Source organism: Pongo abelii, chromosome X, assembly GCF_028885655.2.
Source record: "Pongo abelii isolate AG06213 chromosome X, NHGRI_mPonAbe1-v2.0_pri, whole genome shotgun sequence".
NCBI classification, from domain to species: Eukaryota; Metazoa; Chordata; class Mammalia; order Primates; family Hominidae; genus Pongo; species Pongo abelii.
The window spans coordinates 45,386,837-45,407,737 of NC_072008.2; the positions used below are offsets into that span (position 1 = coordinate 45,386,837).

A 20,901-nucleotide genomic window follows, 5' to 3' on the forward strand; every position below is an offset into this window, starting at 1 on the left:
AAAATGAGCCGGGCATGGTGATGGGCACCTGTAATCCCAGCTACTCTGGAGGCTGAGGCGGCAGGGGTGGTGGGGCGGGGGTTGCAGTGAGCCAAGATGGCGCCACTTCACTCCAGCCTGGGTGAAAGAGTGAGACTCTGTCTCAAAAAAAAAAAAAGAAAAAGAAAATGAATCTAGTTGCTGTGTGTGGAATGGGTTCCAAGGGGTAAGCTTAGAAGTAGGGAGGACAAATTAGGAGGCAATTGTAACAGTACAGACCAACCTGGACAGAGATTTCCCTGTAAAAATGGAGAGAGGGGATCAAACTAGGGAGTCTTGTGGAACTAAAGCTCATAGAACTTGCTCATAGATTAGGTGGTTGAGTGAGGGGGAAAAAGGAACCAAGGAAAACTTATAGTCTTTTCTTTTTGTTGCCTGATTGTCATTAATTTAAACATTAATCACCTCTATCATCTTTTCCATTCCCTACCCCACCCTCAGTATTCTTGATATCCTTTGAGACTCCTTCCAGTTTATCATTAAAATGTTGAGGTATCGACATTTATCTTGTTATAAAGTTGTCTTGTGTTGAGGTTGGACACACAAAATTTGGGTGTTTTTCCACTTATAATTTATAGTGATACTGTTGTTTCTTACACATTTCTTTTTTTTTTTTTTTTTAACCTAGATGCACTTACATTCTTATCTATACTCCATTTTGCCCTACACTACAAAATGTCTAATCATTTAAATCTTGATTGCATTCCTGTGATATTAACAATTCTCCTCCCAGCTTGAGTACCTATTGACACACCAGTTGACACATCAATTGAAAATCTTAACCACAAGTCTAGACCCCTAGGCCTTGCTTTATAAGCCTCCCTTTTTGAAATAATTGTCATTGAGCCATTGCTAAAAATGTACTTTTCAGCAGCCAACATGGCTCCCTTTCTTTGATTTAATGAGTCTTTGCTTATTGTATACAAGGCTCTAGGCTAGGCCCTGAGAGTTTATAAATACATGGTATAGGTCCTTTCTTCAAGTAACAGTTAGTGCGTATAAATAAAATAGATTGAAAGAAATTCGGTGATAGATCCACTGATGTTTCCAGCCCAAGGAGTCAGAGAGGTTTTTTTAAAAAGCTGTGCGTTCTGGGGAAGAATGTATTTTGTGTGATGGGTGAAAATGAGGAGGCAGGGAGAAGAGAAAGGAATAGCACTTAAGCCAGCTTAAAACCAAACTCTTGCACCATCAGAAAGATGCCCCAGTTCATCCATAAAATAGCATACATACCATATCTCCTTAAGTCCAGCACAGTTACATTTTCATCCAGTGAAAGAGTAAATCCCTTTTCTTCACTTGAGCACCAGGCAAAAATAGTTGGCTTGTGTAGAGAGGCCATGTTGTATGAATAACTTCAGTCTTCAACCGCTAAAGTCATATTCAACATGGCAATTCTGAAAGGCTCAGAGGAACTCTGTAGAGGAATAGCAAATGTATGCTCCAAGTAATGTTCTCTTCCTCCTGCTGTCATTCTCTCCCCTATATCTCTCTTTTTTGCCCTCCCTCCTGATTACCCTCCCTGCTGTGCATTTGCGTGAGCTTAAATGTATATACGATACAACTGCTATATGTTTATTGGCAATAATTGGTGGTATGTTTTGGCTTGAGCACAATGTGTGATGAGTAGTAAAATAAGATATAGTTGTAAAAGTTGGTTAGAAGCCAATTATGCTTTGTGTACCAAACTTAAGACTTTCTTCTGTCGGAGAGCTCTTGGTGGGTTTTTAATTAATATGATCTAATTTAGGTTTCATAAAGGTGTTTCTAGCTATTAAATAGAGCAAACTTTTGGATAGTAAGAGGAAGGAGTGAATCAAAGATTCTTTGGCCTTTAAGTGTGGATACTTAGATGGTTTAATAATAATGCTAGTTAATAAATCGGGCTTAGTACTTAGCCAAGCACTGAGCAAAGTGCTTCCCAGACTGTATCTCACTTATTTCTCACAGCATCCCAAGGTCATTCAATTGACTAGAGGTAGAGCCAAGATTTAAACCCATATCTGTCTGTGAAAGTGCTTGAATGAATCTATGGCACATGACTTCATTTGGGGACAAGTTTGGGGAGCCATTAAAAGAGTCGGATAAAGCTATTTAGAAGAAGCTGACTAGGGAGTCTTCTACCTAGGAGTTGGTGACTGTCTTGAGAGGAAAAGGGAAGAAAAAGTTGGGGATAGCACTTTGTGGGGGATATGCCTGTTTAAGAAAAAGAAATAAGTGAGCTATGTAACAGGAGAGCATGGAGACTGTATTGCAGAAATAGAGAAGGAGGTCTTTTTCCACAAGCACAGTTTTGCTGTATAATTGTTATATCCACATCATTGCTCTGGTCTTCAAATCTAGTAGTTCCTGCCAAAAAATGAAGTGCTGTTGGTTTTTTCTGGTTTGTGAGCTGTGCCAGTTCTTAATAAATGGTTTTTCCTTGCCATTCCTTCCCTCTGCTTTATTTTCTTCATCTCCTGTTCACTCTGCCACCCACAGCAGTTTGGCTTTCTACCCTTGGTAAGCCCAACACTTCTCTTGTTGAGGTCACCAGTGACCAACTGTTGTACATCTGCAAAGGCACTAATGTACACTTTCTTCAGAAATCTACCTTTTTAAGCCTAGCATGTGAATGCCGCAAATCTGATTCCCACTTGCCTTGTCAGCCATTTCTCCCACTGCTGCCTTTAAATGTGTGCTTGAATTGTTTTCTATTTATTAATATTTTTACCACTCCATTTGCTATTTTAAACCATCTTTAATATGAACTGCAGTTTTTACATCTCCCTCTTTTTTTCTTTTGAATCGTCTTTTAATAAAGCATTGATTCTGTATATGTTGAGCATACGAATTATAGGCTATATTAAAAAATAACAGCTAAATGAAATGAAATAGAGAAGATATACAAACATAGTCTTCTTCCTTAATTCTCCCCCGAATTGTTATTTTTAATTCTTAAATTCTGTGAATCTACAGTGTGTAATTTTTAGGCTTTCATAGTTAAGTGGTAAGCCCGCTCAACCGAAAAGAATGTAAGCAAAATTTACCTTGTGTCTTCTCATCCGCTCGCTCCCTCCCTCAGCTCTACCCAGTTCTTTTTATTCAGTGAATGTTTATTGTGTACTGCATTGGTACCCAGATTTGTGCTAGGTGAAAAGGATTTGATCACTTCTCATACTGCTCAAAGTGAATTGAGAAACTGTCAAACCATTAAAACATGTGATCTTTAATGATAGAGATATTGGTAAGAAACCATGGTGGGGCAGCATAGAGGAAGGCTCTTCCGAAAGAGTGGAAGGTTCAGTAAAGGCTTCACCAGAAGTACTACAGCTTCGCAGTCTCTTATTGTAAACCCTTTAGGCCAAATGTGTTTTGGAGCTAAGAATTTTTAGATTTAGCAAAAACCACAATGAGATACCATCTCACACCAGTCAGAATTACTACTATTAAAAAGTTAAAAAATAACAGGTGCTGGCAAGGATGTGGAGAAAAAGGAACAGTTACACACTGTTGGCGGGATTGTAAATTAGTTCAACCATTGTGGAAAGCAGTGTGGTGATTCCTCAAAGACCCAAAAGCAGAACTATCATTCAACTCAGCAATCCCATTACTGAGTATATAACCAAAGGAATATAAATTATTCTATCATAAAGACACACGCACACATATATTAATTGCAGCACTATTCACAATAGCAAAGACATGGAATCAACCTAAATGCTCATCAGTGGTAGACTGCATAAAGAAAATGTATATATACACCATGGATTACTATACTGCCATAAAATAAGAATGAGATCATCTTTTTTCCAGGAACATGGATGGAGCTGGAGGCCATATCCTCAGCAAATGAATGCAGAAACAGAAAACCAAGTGCCACATGTTCTCACTTATAAGTGGGACCTAAATTATGAGACCACATGGACACATAGAGGGGAACAACAGACACTGGGACCGATTGGAGTATGGAGGGTGGGAGGAGAGAGAGGAAAAATAACTAATGGATACTAGACTTAATACCTGGGTGACAAAATAATCTGTACAACAAACCCCCATGACACAAGCTTACCTATAACAGACCACGTGTACCCCTGAACTTAAAAGTTAAAAAAAAGATAATGTTTTTTAGATTTAGAAAGGTAATTGAGTACATTTATAATATATCGTACCTTCCCAGCAGGGTCTGTTGCAGTATCCTGGGAACAAACATATTAGTATTTCAGCACTAAAACATAGAAATAGTCATTCTAATGAGCTAAGTGAATACCGTAAGTAGCCCCAGGTCAAATTTCAGCACCACATGAGTTTGTGCAAGATTTATGAAAAATTTGTGGGATTATAATAAGGGATTATGAACCTGTATTTGCACTGGGTTATTTAATAATGGGAAATGGTGTTTTCTTCTGTTGTCACCTCCTGATTCCTCATTATCATTTTGAGAATGAATCGCCTGTACTTCTTTAAGCAAATCAGTATCACTCTTGCTTTTTCTGTGCACTTTCAAGTTCAAGTCTGGTCTTTAAGGACCCTGTGATTCCATAAAGTTCTATTTATCTGAGTAAGTCATTTAGTAAATCTCTTCAAATTTCTACAACCTAGCCATTTGCTAAAATACATTAATCATATTCTGCTTCACATTCTTCCAGATATTTCCTATGTTGGCATAAGTCAAAAGAATATATATTATCTTGATTACTTCTTTCATTTGATAACGCAGTGAACTTGACTTAAAAGTTCACAACCTAACTACTTAGGAAAATTTAAGTGGCAGCTCAGTGGATAACTTTCTCTTTTGACTTCATTTAACTGTTTAAATGAAATAAATTTTCTCTGCAAATGAACTTAATTTCTCCTTTAGACCAAACTTTAAGTGTCTTTCCCTGGTTTGTGCCATACTTGTGTGTTCATATTAGCTGAAGATAGATTTAAACTTTTGTTGCTAAAAATTTCAGGTAGACTTCACATTGGGAATGACTGCCAATGAGAAGTCTTTATCATTTTTAATATTTTAAATAATGCTCAAATTTGCATGTTGGATCACTTGGTAGCAAGATGAAGCATTAAATGGAAGGCAGAAGATTTAGAGGCATAAATTAGAAGGTAATTGCTCCAGTTCAGACAAAAGGAGAGACAAAGATTAGAGGGTAAAATAGACTACACTTGGTAATTGATTGGTGGTAGAGTTGAGCGAGAAATCTGTGTTGCTGGACTTTGGCTTGGGCCAGACAGTGGAACATTTATGCTTGTTGTTGAAACTGGAGATAAAGAAGAAATGAGTTGGGTGTAGAGAATGATGGTTATCAACTTGACTAGCTTTAGACATGCAGAACTTGAATTGCTCCTGCAAGATTTAAGTTGAAATTTCTATTAAATAGCAGGTAGATGGATGTATGGTTCTATTGCTTAGAAAAGGAGTCTGAGATAATACATTTGTAGCCCTCAGCTGGCTGATAGGCAATCACTGCTAAGGTATTAGCTGTTGAGTTTTCCGAACCATTAGTTATTTTTAAGGTAGAGCAGTGCCCATACAAAGAAATGAATAAAGGAAAACTTTAAGATCAAGGGTACCGATCTCCTTTAATTCATTCAACTATGACGGTTTTTCTAGGTTAATATATCTAGTCTCCTTTAAAATATATAAAATTTACATGTATAACACATCACTGCACTCCTTGTTTATACTTTTTCCTCCAACTTTTACTTTGAAATTTCTTAAACCTACAAAAAAAGTTGAAAGAATAGTACAGCAAATACCTGTGTAACCTCATCTGGGTTCATCAGTTAAGTTTTTGCCACATTTATTTAGCGGTCTCTGTATACACATAAATGCTTGCACGCACTTTTTCATATGAGCTATATGAAAAAGTAATTTGCAGACATCATGACATATCACTTCAGATACTTCGTCCTGCATCTTAAGAATAAGGTTATTCTCCTACATACCTGTAATACGATTTACTATATCTAGGAAATAAGAAATTCCATAGTATGAGTTAATACACAGTCCATGTTTAGATTTCCCCAACTATCCAAAAATGTCTTTTTTTTTTTTTTTTTAAGTGCTTGCCTCTCCATATTGAATTAAGGTTCACATTTAATTGAATATGTGGTCATTGTGTCTTCTTTAGTCTCTTAAACCTACGAAAGTCTTTTTTTAATGACATTTTCTTCTTGAGGACAGCAGACCTTTGTTTTGTGCAGAGTTCTACATTCTGGATTTGTTTTCTCATAATTGTATTTAGGGTAAATTTTTGACAAAAACTACTAATGATGTTTACTTTTGTTAAACTCCTGCCTCACTCCAGTATAAACTATGTCAGAGATATTTTCCTTAGTGGGTCCTGAGTAAATTAAGTTTTACTTTAAAAAGGCAATTTTAAAACTTAAAATTAGGGGTGAGGAGATTATTGTTACTTTTTAGTCCATCTTTTTCATAGTATATGGTTTTTATCCTGTGGTTTTAATTTTACGACCGGTAGATTAAGATTTAAAAGAAACGCTCGCCGGGTGCGGTGGCTCATGCCTATAATCCCAACACTTTGGGAGGCCAAGTCGGGCAGATCACAAGGTCAGGAGATCGAGACCATCCTGGCTAACATGGTGAAACCCCATCTCTACTAAAACTACAAAAAATTAGCTGGGTGTGGTGGCACACGCCTGTAGTCCCAGCTACTTGGGAGGCTGAGGCAGGAGAATCACTTGAACTCGGGAAGTGGAGGTTGCAGTGAGCTGAGATTGTGCCACTGCATTCTAGTCTGGGCGACGGAGCAAGACTCTGTCTCAAAAAAAGAAAAAAAAACCCTCTGCAAATTCATGATTCCCATTTTAAGATATTTGAGATACAGTACTTTGGCCTATATTTTGTTTTTCTCTTTGTACAATACTAAGACGCTTTACGTCATTTTCATAAGACTCATACATTCTTTGTTTTGCCTCAAGTATTTTTTTAACAGAACATTTGAAAGGAATCAAGTGTTAGTGCAGGAGATGAGCTCTGCAGACTGTTGGTACTGATGAGAGTTCCCTGTAGATAACAGGCTTTCAGAATAAATAGACTTATAGGTGCAGTTGATAAAGCCGACCCCCAACAAATATGCTGTAAGTTGTTACAGTCATGTTGGACTGTTGTCAAGTTAGTGCAATGGTAGTATGTTTTCAATACATTAGAAACTTTGGTTTATTCACCAGCAACTTTGTGAGTTCACTTAAATCACCACGATAAGTAATTTAGTAAATTTTAAAATATGTCAAAAACAGAATGCCAAGGAGTGCATTTTCCTCTGAAAAGTTTAATGTTAGGAAGTCTTAGATTTAGGAGGAGCATATCAAATAGTATGCTGAGGAGTAGAAAGTTAATTTTGAGGCTACACATTCATTTGTCTTACCCCCCTGTAATCTGCCAGACAATAACACATTCTAAAAATGCTAATAACATATAAGCCAATGGTTGAAAATAAATTCTCTTAAATTTCAACAGTGCTAAGCTCATTGAAAACCACTCTCCACAAACTTAATTTCTTGTCATATTATTTTGTCATTCTTTTGACCATCTTATAAAACACTTTTATATTTTTTCTTTTTCTTTCTTTTTTTTTAATTAAAAAAATAAAGACAGGGTCTCCCTATGTTGCCCAGGCTGGTCTCAAACTCCTGGGCTCAAGGGATCCTCCTTCCTCGGCCTCCCAAAGTGCTAGGATTAACAGGCATGAGCCACCATGTCTGGCCAATATTTCAGTTTTTAAATGTGCCATCTTATATGCACAATGTTAATGTTTTATGTGCTTTCTCTGCGCCTTTTGTGTATATGTGATCACTATATGTTCAGTGTTTGTCCATCCGTTTTTATTTTCCTAAGTCTTAGAGTCTACACTATTTAATATCCCAGTAAAATATTACAGGAAGGGCCAGCAGTATGTAGTTTCTGGAATCCAATCTGCCTTCATATCTTAGCTTCTTCATTTATTGGCTGGGGAACTGCGGACAAATTGCTGAACGTATTAGTCTTTATTTCCTCTTCTGAAAAATGGGGATAATACTGTCTTTCTAAAATAACTTTTATGACTATTATGTGAGTCTTAGCATATGGTAAGCATTCAGTAAATGGTAGTTGTTGTAATTATTATTATTATTTTATAGAAACCCCAATTACCTTCTTTTTTTTAATTAATATTCTTGGACCTAGTGTAGTACTTCTCGAATGTGGACAATTTTTCCTCCCCCCGCTTTCCTTTCCCAGGGGACATATGCCAATATCATGACTTGAGTGGGAGAGATGCTACTAGCTTTTTTGAGTAGAGATTAGGAATGCTGCTATTAAATATCCTGCAGGGCACAGGACAGCTCCCCACAACAAAGAATTACCCAACTATAAATACCAATAGTGCTGAGATTGAAAAACCCTTATCTAATGGAATCCAGACTAAACACCTTTTGAATAACCTTATTTCATTTTCTTTTTGGTGTGTTAACTATTATACTTTGAGTTGGCATTCATCATACAATTTTTTCAAATTAAATAACTTTAATTTAGTAATTATATGATTATTTTAATACAGTTTAGGAATTTGACATGTCAAGTTCAAATAATTAACATTTATTGAGCATTAACTGCCAGGCACAAGTCTAAGCATTTTATATAACATGTAATCCTCGTAACAGCACTGTAAGTTGAATATCCCCTTTTTTCCGCTGAGGAAACTGAGGCACAGAAAGAGGTGTGCAGTTGGAATTTGAACCCAGTCTAGGTATAGAATCTGCTCTTGCCCACTCTACAGCTCTTTCTGTGGTCTCTTAAAGGCTCTAATCCTAAAAATGCAGTGATTTGTGAAGTTGATATTTTACTAGTCTGTTGAAAAATACACTACAAATCTGAGACATTGGTTTTAATTTTGACACTTATGAAGTAAGAGGTTTGCGCTGGTTCTCTTACTTGCTGATCACAAGGATCACCTGGAACTCTTATTAAAATAGGTTTTCAGAGCTCTATGCAAGAACTCTGGGAACCTTTTTCATGGTGGCCTAGTGAATCTTATCAGACAAATTAGGTCTTTTTTAGAACTAAGAATTTTTTTGCTCCCTTTTCTTTCACATACATTATAGGTTATTACCTTACCTACCTACATAAAATATACTTTATCACAAACACAGAATTTCAAAATGTAAATTAAAGCAAACTCATAAGTATTAACTCCCTTTTCTCTTTGATTCCCTTGTTTAAATGGATAAATATGGTGTTATACAACTCTTTAGTCCACACCCATTTGACCTAATAATGGACCAAGATTTTTCCAACACTATGCGTAGATAATGGTATAGCCATAAAGACCAGTCCATAGTTAGCATTGATCCTAGTGCTGTAGTGCTGTAGTCTTGGTGGTCTTCTAATACTCTGTTGGGTTTGATATATAATGCTTTTTGATAACACTGACCAAACAAAATCTAAAAATTCTAAAAGTGCATTCTCATGGTTAATATATATTTGCTTTCATGCTTTTTTTCCCCCCATCTAGGAGCTTAAAGTTCTTAAGATATGCATTTTTTCATTGACTGAGACCTTGATTTTCAGCCATGTGGTTGGTGTAAATAAAACTGTTAGATGCCTTATTGACATTCATATACCCACTATTGTCCTAGGAGAACACAACCCTGGAGTGACAGGTGGCAAGAGAGTTTTCAGAGCTCATATGTTGGCTTGCTTTTCCTACATGGCTCTTTTAGTAAGGGAGACTAGGCAGAGCAAGGCACCTCTTGGTGTTCGTTAATTTGTTATCTACTTCTCAGTGGCTGAGACTGTTACCATAAAGCATTTAAAAGTGCAGTACAAGTTAACCCATATTTCATCTATCTTCACATTGATATTTGGTAACTTAACTTTGGAAACTGAGTCACATTGCCATTAGAATGTCAGAGTAACCCCCAGTGTTGTCTTAACTTTGATGTAATATAATATTATTATGGCTTCATTCCTGTTACTGCGTGCCCCAGAAACATCATGCGAAGATTAAAATCTTGTAAGAACAGTTGTTTGTTCCCCAAAGAAGCCCCCATACTACCTTCTTGTGGCATTCTTTCTGTACAGAGTGTGCCTTCCCCCACCTCTTTTTCCTGTTCATAATCAATTAAGTAAATTGATTCAGAAATTTCAACTTCTGTTTGAAAACTTATGTGATTCTCTACCTCCCCTCACCTGAAGATGATCTCTCTCTCCTTTTTAGTATCCATAGCATACTATGTTTATTTTTTGCCTAATGTCCTCATGTATTGATTTATGAATATATTGTGCATTAATTGCCCATAAATAAGGCTTTTGATAATTTGTCTACATATTATTTTATTCAGTTCTCTTGTTCTAATATTGCAAGTGTATTTTCATTCTATTCCCTGTGTTAAGTTGTTCTCTAAAATTCTATTGCTCTTTAAGCTTCATCTTTGCAGATCACTTTTTGGTTGGATTAGATTCTAGTATATAACCTCAAATATGCCAGGCTCTCAATCAGCCTCTTCCTCATGGTTTTCTTCCATTCTGGAACTTCCTTTGTTCCCTGCCTTCTTGTGTAGTGTCTTTCATCCAAACAGCTAAAAACAGGGATTGGGTCCTGAAACCAATACTGATCCTTAAACGTCAAAGAATTTCCTGCTTTTCTAGCTGCTGAAATCATTTTTGACCTTGTTTCTAAAGTATACGTATGCAAAATAGCATTTTCCATCTTCTATGTGTTTATACCTTTTGCAAATGATTTATTCTTTTGTTTTTAGCAAATTGAATTTTTTTTTTTTTTTTTTTGAGACGGAGTTTCGCTCTTGTTGCCCAGGCTGGGTGCAATGGTGCGATCTCGTCTCACCACAACCTCCACCTCCCGGATTCAAGCAACTCTTCTACCTCAGCCTCCCCAGTAGCTGGGATTACAGGCATATGCCACCACACCTGGCTAATTTTGTATGTTTAGTAGAGACGGGGTTTCTCCATGTTGGTCAGGCTGGTCTCAAACTCCCAACCTCAGGTGATCCACCCGCCTCAGCCTGCCAAAGTGTTGGGATTACAGGCGCGAGCCACAGCGCCCAGCCCTCAAATTGAATTCTTAATTACCATAAGGTAAACTTACAGAAATTCAGCAAAACTAAAATTAAGAGGAAATGAGAATCCTGATTTTGTTTAGCTTTTATTTTTTAGCTCTTTAATGTACTTAAGTATTATCTTTGTATAAAATCAGTCTGGGGCTAATCAAAGCAGAACAGGTTATCGTTTAAGTCTTAAATATTATATCTGTTTCTTTACTACAATCCTTTCCCTAAATCACTTTGCTTTCTATTTTTCCCTATCCTTCAATTGAATCACATTCTTTCTTTTTTAGGACTTGCTCATTACTGTGGACTCCATAAGAGCCTCTCTCTCTCTAAATTCTTCTGTTCCAAGTGCTGCCTTTTGAAAAGGCGAAGGAACAAAAATTTCCAATGTTAAAAAAGTAAAGGCAAGGAGAAATCACAATTTTGTTATTCATCATCAGATAAGATTAATAGAACTGTCAGTTTTCCAAGATTTCGGTATCACACAAAATATAAAATATAAATTCTAGAGCAGAATTTATTCCAGAAGCAGACTGACTACTTATGGCTTAGTATTTACTCTTAGCAACCTTATCTCAGACCCTTTGTTATTTGCAGGAAATCAGTATACTGCCTTTTTTAAGATGAAACTACCAAACTAACAATACATTGTAAATTTACAGTCTGAGTGCCAGTGTAGTCAGTGGCATTGAAGATGAAAATTTATCTGCTGAGTAACAAGTAGCCTGATACTCCATAGAACCAAGGCTCTGTGTTTGGAAAAACTGTGCTTCCTGAGCCCAAGAATGTCATCTTCGAGGGGGAGTGGGTGATAATAAGATGTGAAAAGAGACCAAAAAGAAGGGTTACAGTGTGAGATAGTAAGGGGGAAACTTGAGATTTTCTTTTAAAAACTCGTAGCTCAACCACTTAAATAGCTTTATGACATTAGACAAACTTAACTTCTCTGCGCTCCTTTTTCCGCATTTGCAAGATAGAGATAACCTTTCTCCCAGGGTTGTTAGGAGGCTTACTTGGCTTAATGTATATGAAATAGCAAATACATGGCTCCTGTCTGGTTCTTATTTTTTATTTGCTTTTATTATATTATTTTTGTTTGGCCATGTGGAAGGACAGTTGAGTTTGAAGTCTTCCAATGGTATCTACAGAGTTTTAGGCATTATTTTCCTTTAAGAGACCTTATTTTGAAGCCCTACTTGGAAAACTTGTTCAGTAAGATCTGTACCTTTAGAAGTGAATTGTATGGGACATGGGGAGGGAAAAAGAGAGGAGCAGGTGCTATTCAAGAGCTACAGACAGAGTCTGAATTATATTCTCTCTTTGCTATGATCTAAATTTTTACTTGCTACCTTCCCTGGTGCCCTATACAGGCACGCATGCACACATCGATAGCTGTCCTAACCTTGACACACAACCACAGGCTAAAGCAGGGGTCCCCAACCCCTGGGCTGCAGACCAGTATCAGTCCTTCGCCTGTTAGGAACCAAGCTGCACAGCAGGAGGTGAGCAGCAGGCAAGCTGGCATTAGTGCTTGAGCTCCAGCTCCTTTCAGATCAGTAGTGTTATTAGATTCTCATAGGAGCAGGAACACTATTGTGAACTGCACATGCAAGGGATCTGGGTTCCTTGCTCCTTATGAGAAGCTAATGCCTGATGATCTGAGGTGGAACAGTTTCATCCCAAAACCATTCCCCCCACCCCTCCCCCTATGTCTGTGGAAAAACTCGTCTTCCACAAAACTGATCTCTGATGCTAAAAAGGTTGGGGACCGCTGGTCTAAAGCAATGTTTTTGTTTCTAAATAAGTTAAATATGCAAGAATTGTTGAAGCCAAGCTGAGAGTGCAATCTTTGAATATGATACTTAAGGAATTGGCCTACAACTATAAAATTGATATTGTTTTATATTTGTTAAATAAGCTAACAGGTTTTACAAATGTTTTTAGTCATTCCCCACCTCCCCACCCACCGCCAGGTTAATATACATGGGTTCTGATATATAAGAATACTTTAACATAGTAATGTATAAAATAGCAAAGAAATATAAAATAAGGTAAATTAAATATTTTAGTACTTATTTGAATTTTAGTTGTGTATTGATTAAGCTACTATATGCTAGGCACTGCCCTAGGTGGTGAGTAGATAAGTAGATAGCAGGAATAAAATAGATAAGACCTTTGCTTTCAAGACAACACTCAGTTGCTAAACCCATTTCCTTTTCTTTAGGATATTTTCATTGTCTCCGAATTTTAGAGCTGAAAAGTGCCTTAGAGATCATCTAGTTCAACCTCTCCGTTCAAATGGAGAACCTGAGCCACTAAGATTCACAGGAGAGTAAGATAATTGAGCAAACAACTCCAAGTAATGACAGAAAATTATAGGAGAATCAGTACAAATTGTGAGAATTTACTATGTTGTTAGCATCCTAAGTATGAGTTTAGAAAAGGTATAAGTTATAAGAAAAGTTAAATTGTTTTAATATGAATGGATTCCACTGTTACCTTCAAGATAAAATGAAGACATACTTTTTTCTTTAGTATTATAGTTAAACGAATATTGTATCCTGTAGTGACTAAATTCATAAATATTTTTTCTGCTTATAGACGAGTTTCAAAAGCAGCTGTACAGATGATGCTGTTAATGAGTGTTTAGGTAGTGTTGATTAAAAAAAAATAATGTGCCTTCCTGCCTTACTAGAATCATAGAAGTTCATATCTGGAATTCATACCCCTTATTTCCAGGATGAGGAAATTGACTCCCAGAGAGGTTAACTGACTTGCCCAAATAAGAGCCAAAATTAGCAACTCACATTTAAGCAGGGAGTCAGTTTTTATGTACTAAGACCATTATATTTTGATATCCAGATATTAATTTTCTCAACTTTAAATGTTTTAATATTGTCTTCATCAGGCCTGCTGAGCATTGTCATTTTAAAATCTGAGAATATTTGATAAATTGATGAAAGAAAAATTATGAAGTCATAGACATTAGAATCAAGTCTCTTGGCATTATTTCTAGTTGGTATATCTTTTATGCTAAAAATATTCAATATTCAGTTGCTGGTCACAAATAATTTCTCCCCCACAATAGGTATTGTCTTCTAAGAACTCTGAAGCAATGTCAGACATTGAGGGAAGCTCTCATTGCTGCAGGAAAAGAGATTATATGGCATGGGCGGACAAAAGAAGAACCAGCTCATTACTGTAGCATTTGTGAAGTAAGTAATTGTTCTTATCCACAGTTGTTTTATAAAGCCTCTTCCCTCTCCACTTTTGGTTTCTCTTTATTTTTAGGAAACTTTTTTATACTTTCATGTAATCCAGTTTGTAGTAATTAACATTGGATTCAATTTTGTTACTTAGCCATTATATTAAAATTCAGTGTGATAATAATGATATTTCACTGTGAATTAACCTTAAAAGTATCTACTGCAGAGTCATTTTTGTGGTAGATCTTCAACAGACGATAATCAGCAAATTTAGTTTGAGATTTTAAACTGAGAACAATCTAGATGTACACAGATGCCAATAAACTGGATGTTTGGTATAACTCTAGGCAGATCGATTATCAGTCCTCTCTGGTGCAATTCACAATACATTTGTCAATCTTGTGTGGCTAAGGCTTGCAAGAAGTGCAGGAACAAAGATGTGGTGCCTCCTATGAAGGAGCTTAAATTCTACTTGGAGCAGACAGATTATAAACAACTAATTGTAATGTACATGAGACTATGATGAATGTGAAGTTGGACTTCCTGTTAATGATAACACTGAGGGGGAAAATGACCTAATTTTTTCTTCTAGTATTGGCATAAGAATTCACAAAGGTATTATTAGCATTTGAGTCCATCCTTGGAAAAAAGGGTATGATATCAGTAGGCTAAAAAAGTGATGAGAATCGGAGGTAGACTGTCATGGGCTATAGGCACAAGAAGAGAACAGGGAAATGAAATGGTTTTAGAAAAGGTTGAATGTGTTCCAATTTGGCTGGAACACAGACTGTGCAAATTCTGCTCATAAGTCTAGGTGGCATTTAATTTGTAGCACATCTTGAATGGTTTTAAGGAATTTGATATTCCAAGGTTATTGAAGCCATTAAAAGGTTTTGAGCAGGCAACTAAGGGGGTAAGTAAGATATGTGTTTCAGGGAGAAAAGTGGTTAGAAAGGACAGCGATATATAAGCTATTGCAGTGGTCTTAAGAGTTGTTATTTTAAGGCCTAGACTAGAACCTGGCAATGGGAATATTAAAGAAGGGAAAGAATTCAAAAATATTTAGAGGGTAAAATCAGCGAGACACCTCATTAAATGGCAGAAGTAGAAGGACAAGTTGAAGAATGCTCACCAATTTTCTAGCTCAGGTCACTAGGTTTGTATTGCTGCCTGTTGACAGTAATGGATAACGTGGTGAACTCTAGGATTGTAGTTAACTGTTAAAAGAAGACATGGGATCATAAGAGTTTTCTGTCATTGAAGAAATTTAAGGATAAGCCAAAGACAGGATGTTGATGGTCCATTTCAAACCTTGAAATTCTGTAATTCTAACATCAACCTTTATTTGAAATGATTGAATCCATTGATTTTTTTTTTTTAAATGTTGTATGGCCTGACCAAAGTGAGTCATTAGGAGATCAGATAGATTCCAGTTAGGTGTGTTGTTCCTTATCCTACCTGAACCGTAGCAACTCATCAGTCTTTCTGTATAAGATAGAGGTATTATTTCTAAAATCATGCTGTACTCATGAATACATAAAAATGATCACTTATATCTGATTGTATACTAATGTTTTGGATTTAAAAATAGGTTGACCTTTATCAAACTTTTGAACTGGGCTTTGCCAGTGGTTGTCATGAGTATGTCATTCCCTTTGATTATTCCCCTAAATATGCATTACTACCCATGTCTTTGGATTTGGTGCAAAATAAACCTGGTCTATTAAAGATTCTCAAACACAGCCATGTTTTTCTTACCACCTACTCTTAACCAGAGATCACTGTCCACAATTTCATTCAAGTAGAATTCCATGATTATACTAAAGCAGTACAGTAAATACCACCATCTCTATTGAATACGTTTTTCTCTTGTATAAAACAGGTGGAGGTTTTTGATCTGCTTTTTGTCACTAATGAGAGTAATTCACGAAAGACCTACATAGTACATTGCCAAGATTGTGCACGAAAAACAAGCGGAAACTTGGAAAACTTTGTGGTGCTAGAACAGTACAAAATGGAGGACCTGATGCAAGTCTATGACCAATTTACATTAGTAAGTCAAATCAACATGTGAGTACATAGTTAGCTGGGTTATGAAGCAGCAGTGTTTTCTCTGCCACCTGATAAGTAGGAGGTAATGAAATATTTTAAATTTTCCTTTGGCTCATTACATACTGCGTGAGGGTAGATTCATATCATTCCCCCCTCCTTTTCCAAGTATTTATTCCTATAAAATTGGCATATATCATTTTCAGTTTTCTTCCTGGGTGAGACCAGCCTAAATAATTTTACAACAATTACATTTAAAAATCTTTGCATGCTTTAGATAGAACACTATCATATCCTTTATGTCATTTTATCTCAGTTGATAAAATGTTTGTGTACGTAGGTTATTAGAGCCCACAAAATGAATCAGTAAGTGTCCTTTTAAATATACTTCTGCTTTTAGAGCTAATTGTATTTGTTTAAAATTTTGTCCTTGCCAGAAGTATTAACTTCATGGGAGTATTTAATGGGGCTTAACTTCCTGGTATGTTATGTAACCTTATGAAATTCAAGTATACTTATAAATTGCACACAGTTTTTAATTTCAGACAGCAGATGCTTGGGGGAAGCATTTTACTTTTACAGATCAATAGCTTTATGAATAGAAACACAGAGATAATTTATGAATTGTTGATTTTCTCCAGTACTTGTCTCCCACACATATGTGATCAGAAACTAACTTTTTGAAATTTAGTTTCTGATATTTTCACTTGAATGGTCTTCAAGATTGCTTGAAGAAGAAAATTATCTGGAATATGTTGAAGAAAATATATTACCTAGCTGAGATAGATTCTGAAGGCAGTCACTAGTGAAATTGTAATTTGTTAAATTATTTTTCAAGAAGCCCCCTTTTTTTAAGCAATCTTAAAAAATGGTAAACTTAATAACATTCCAAGAGTTTTTGACTAATTGGTGAAGAAGTATAGAAAATTGCAAGTACACTGAGTAGGATAATGGTCTTAGATTCTTAGGAAAATTGGCTGAATGGGAGATAGTAAGGTAGGTTGTACTTTTATGTTGCATAGCAGGCTGTTGAACTTTTTGAGAGTTATTTCCCCTAACTTCACAAGCAGACTATATGTTTGTAGCCATGAACTATTAACAATTTGTATATCAAAATAACCTACCTTTTATTTTCAGGCTCCTCCATTACCATCCGCCTCATCTTGATATTGTTCCATGGACATTAAATGAGACCTTTTCTGCTATTCAGGAAATAACCCAGTTCTGCACCACTGGTTTTTGTAGCTATCTCGTAAGGCTGCTGGCTGAAAACTGTGTCTATGCAACCTTCCAAGTGCGGAGTGTCAACCAACTGGACGGGAGAGAGTACTGCTCCTACTCCAGGACTCTCACAAAGCTGATCAGCTGTACTTCAGAAAAAAATAATAATTTCCATGTTTTGTATATATCTGACAAAACTGGCAACATCTTACAGACTACTGACTTGAAGACAACCTCTTTTATATTTCTCTATTTCTGGGCTGATGAATTTGTTTTCATCTGTCTTTTCCCCCTTCAGAATTTTCCTTGGAAAAAAAATACTAGCCTAGCTGGTCATTTCTTTGTAAGGTAGTTAGCAATTTTAAGTCTTTCTTTGGTCAACTTTTTTTTAATGTGAAAAGTTAGGTAAGACACTTTTTTACTGCTTTTATGTTTTTCTGTCTTGTTTTGAGACCATGATGGTTACACTTTTGGTTCCTAAATAAAATTAAAAAAATTAACAGCCAAGTCACAAAGGTAATGGATTGCACATAGACTAAGGAATAAACTTCAGATTTGTGATTTTTGTTTCTAATCTTGATGTAAATTTACACTATTTATAAATACATATTTATTGCTTGAAAATATTTGTGAATGGAATGCTGTTATTTTTTCCAGATTTACCTGCCATTGAAATTTTAAGGAGTTCTGTAATTTCAAACACTACTCCTATTACATTTTCTATGTGTAAATAAAACTGCTTAGCATTGTACAGAAACTTTTATTAAAATTGTTTAATGTTTAAAGAGTTTTCTATTGTTTGAGTTTTAAAAAGACTTTATGTACAGTGCCCAGTTTTTGTTCATTTTTGAAATCTGATTATATATATTTTATATATACTTATGTATGTATATATAATATATATAGAAATCTGGATATATATGTATAAATATTTAGAACTTAAATTTTTCTCGTTTTAAGTTTCACATCTATGGTAGATTTTTGAGGTGTCTACTGTAAAGTATTGCTTACAAAAAGTATGATTATTTTTAAAGAAATATATATGGTATGTATCCTCAAGACCTAAAATGTCAGACTGGTTTATTGTTAAGTTGCAATTACTGCAATGACAGACCAATAAACAATTGCTGCCAAAATGTAGTATAATAGTAGAAAACAAATAGTGATTGAACTTAAGATTTTAAAGGGACTGTTATATGGGCTTGACAAATCCTGTACATGACTTAGTACCATTTTATATGGAAAAGGGGATTCAGGATGAAGGGCTCTATTTTAGAATGCAAATAAATTAAGAGACTTATTTTTTAATGTTAGGCAATTTTGAAATCTCATGCTTTTTTGCATGCATGACATGATTTGGGGGAGGAGTGCTGCAAATTCCCTATCACTAGTAAAATATAGCAATCTATATTAGCATTCACAAGTCACTGCTAATTAATGATAGTATTTCATTTTGTAATAACAGCACCTTGCATTTGTACCTCCATTTTCTGAAGCATTTGACACATACTCTCATTTAATCATATTGTTCTTTGTATGAATTTTCCAGGAAGCATTAGTGAAGAAGCATAGAGAATGCTGTAAATCAAGATTATATATATATGGCTAAAGAGAGCTTATTCTATCTAGTGAAATGCCCTGCTGATTGCATTAATCACATACTCTTTCAGATTTAGAATATGTTATCCTCTTAGAAACAGTTTGAAGGTTGAAAGCATGGAGATACTTTTTTCGATTAGTTAATAATTTGGTAAATATTGGCTATCTACTAGAAGTAATCATCTCTTATTTATAATTTAAGAAGGAAAAAATGCCAAATCTATTTTAATTATGGAGCAAGAATGCTTGTCTAAATGCTATTCAGGACATTTAATCACTAATATTTTTAAGTGGTTTTCTTGTAAAATCTCCTATCCAAAGGTTAGTGAGAATAACTCAAGACAAACATTTTTGCAAACAAAAATTGCAAGCCGACCATCAAGAAGCAAAGATTATAAGAATGCTGAAGCACTACCTAAATGTTTCTTAACCTGTTCTAGTTTATCTTACTGACACAATGTCTTATTTTCTATGATTTTAAGATAGTTTATTGCCAAGATTAATTTATCTGACATTTAAGAGAATAAGTTATCTGGCATTTAGATAAATTACCTGACATTTAAGAGAAATTTAGTGTAATTCATATTTGGATTCTATGTCAAGAATAATAATTATTCAGGAACCTAGTCTTTGAATGGGTAGAGGATAGGGAGTAGAAATCAAACACATCAGCATTACTCTGAAATATAATTAGATAATTGAAATCCTATGTAAACTGCTTTTTTTAATCTTCAATTGAACATCCTTTATAATTGCATTTTTAAGGTTTTAGAAGACATAGAATAATTTTTTTTTCTTTTTACTATTTGTATAGGCAAGTCCCATTAAGGCACACTGTATCTAGGTGCCTTAATAATGAAACAAGTTTACATCCTAACACACACATTTTTAGAGAAAAAAGCTAATCACACAGTGCATAGAAAAAGTAGATGTGATCCAGAAAGTGGGAGCTAAATCATACTGTTTTCCCATTGCCACCAGTTAAATAGGAACTCAAGAACTTACCATCAGTATAGCAATTGAACTTAATATGTTAAACCAGTTTAAAACATTTGGCTTTTGTATTTTGTCTTTTTTGTGGGGGGAGGGGAGAGGGGGGAGGGTTGGGCAGGGTCTCCCCCAGGCTGGAGTGCACTGGCGCAAACACAACTCACTGCAGCCTCGATCTCCTTGGCTCAAGCCATTCTCCCACCTCAGCCTCCCGAGTAGCTGGGACCACAGATACACGCCGCCACACCTGGCTGATTTTTGTATTTTTTTGTAGTGATGGGGTTTCGTTATGTTGCCCAATCTGGTCTGGAACTCCTGAGCTCAAGTGTTCCTCGGCCTCCCAAAGTACTGGGATTACAGAGGCTTTTGTATTTTGAAATAAGGTCTAAGTAACTTTCCCAAAGTAGTAAATTGACAGGTTCTTCAAAATACTAGTAATTGGTCAAGTGAAATTTAAGGTCATATAATATTACGAGTTTAACTCAAATGAAGTGTCTGCTTCTCAAAGAGAACCTGGTTATGAATTTTAAGTTGTATGGATTTATATATATAAATAGAGAGTCTCACTCTGTCGCCAGGCGACAGAGCAATCTCGGCTCACTGCAACCTCCACCTCCCAGGTTTAAGTAATTATCCTGCCTCAGCCTCCTGAGTAGCTGGGGCTACAGGCGCATGCCACCATGCCCAGCTAATTTTTGTATTTTTAGTAGAGATGGGGTTTCACCGTGTTGCCCAGGATGGTCTCGATCTC

The 20,901-nt window shown here is 35.8% G+C and overlaps 1 protein-coding gene across 17 annotated transcripts in view; it reads left to right on the top strand.

Moving 5' to 3' along the window:
* Window positions 1-18,346, top strand: part of KDM6A (lysine demethylase 6A) — a 234,574-nt gene extending 216,228 nt beyond the window's left edge. For 9 of the 17 annotated variants that reach the window (XM_024240494.3, XM_024240495.3, XM_024240498.3 and 6 more), the window contains 4 exons: window positions 13,310-13,417; window positions 14,174-14,300; window positions 16,174-16,344; window positions 17,478-18,346. In XM_024240494.3, coding sequence (XP_024096262.1) covers window positions 13,310-13,417; window positions 14,174-14,300; window positions 16,174-16,344; window positions 17,478-17,507 — 436 coding nt within the window. In that variant the 3' untranslated portion in view covers window positions 17,508-18,346. The remainder of the gene's footprint in view (window positions 1-13,309; window positions 13,418-14,173; window positions 14,301-16,173; window positions 16,345-17,477) is intronic. The other 8 variants (XM_024240505.3, XM_024240503.3, XM_024240496.3 and 5 more) reach the window with 1 other exon arrangement.
* Window positions 18,347-20,901: the final 2,555 nt, after the last annotated feature.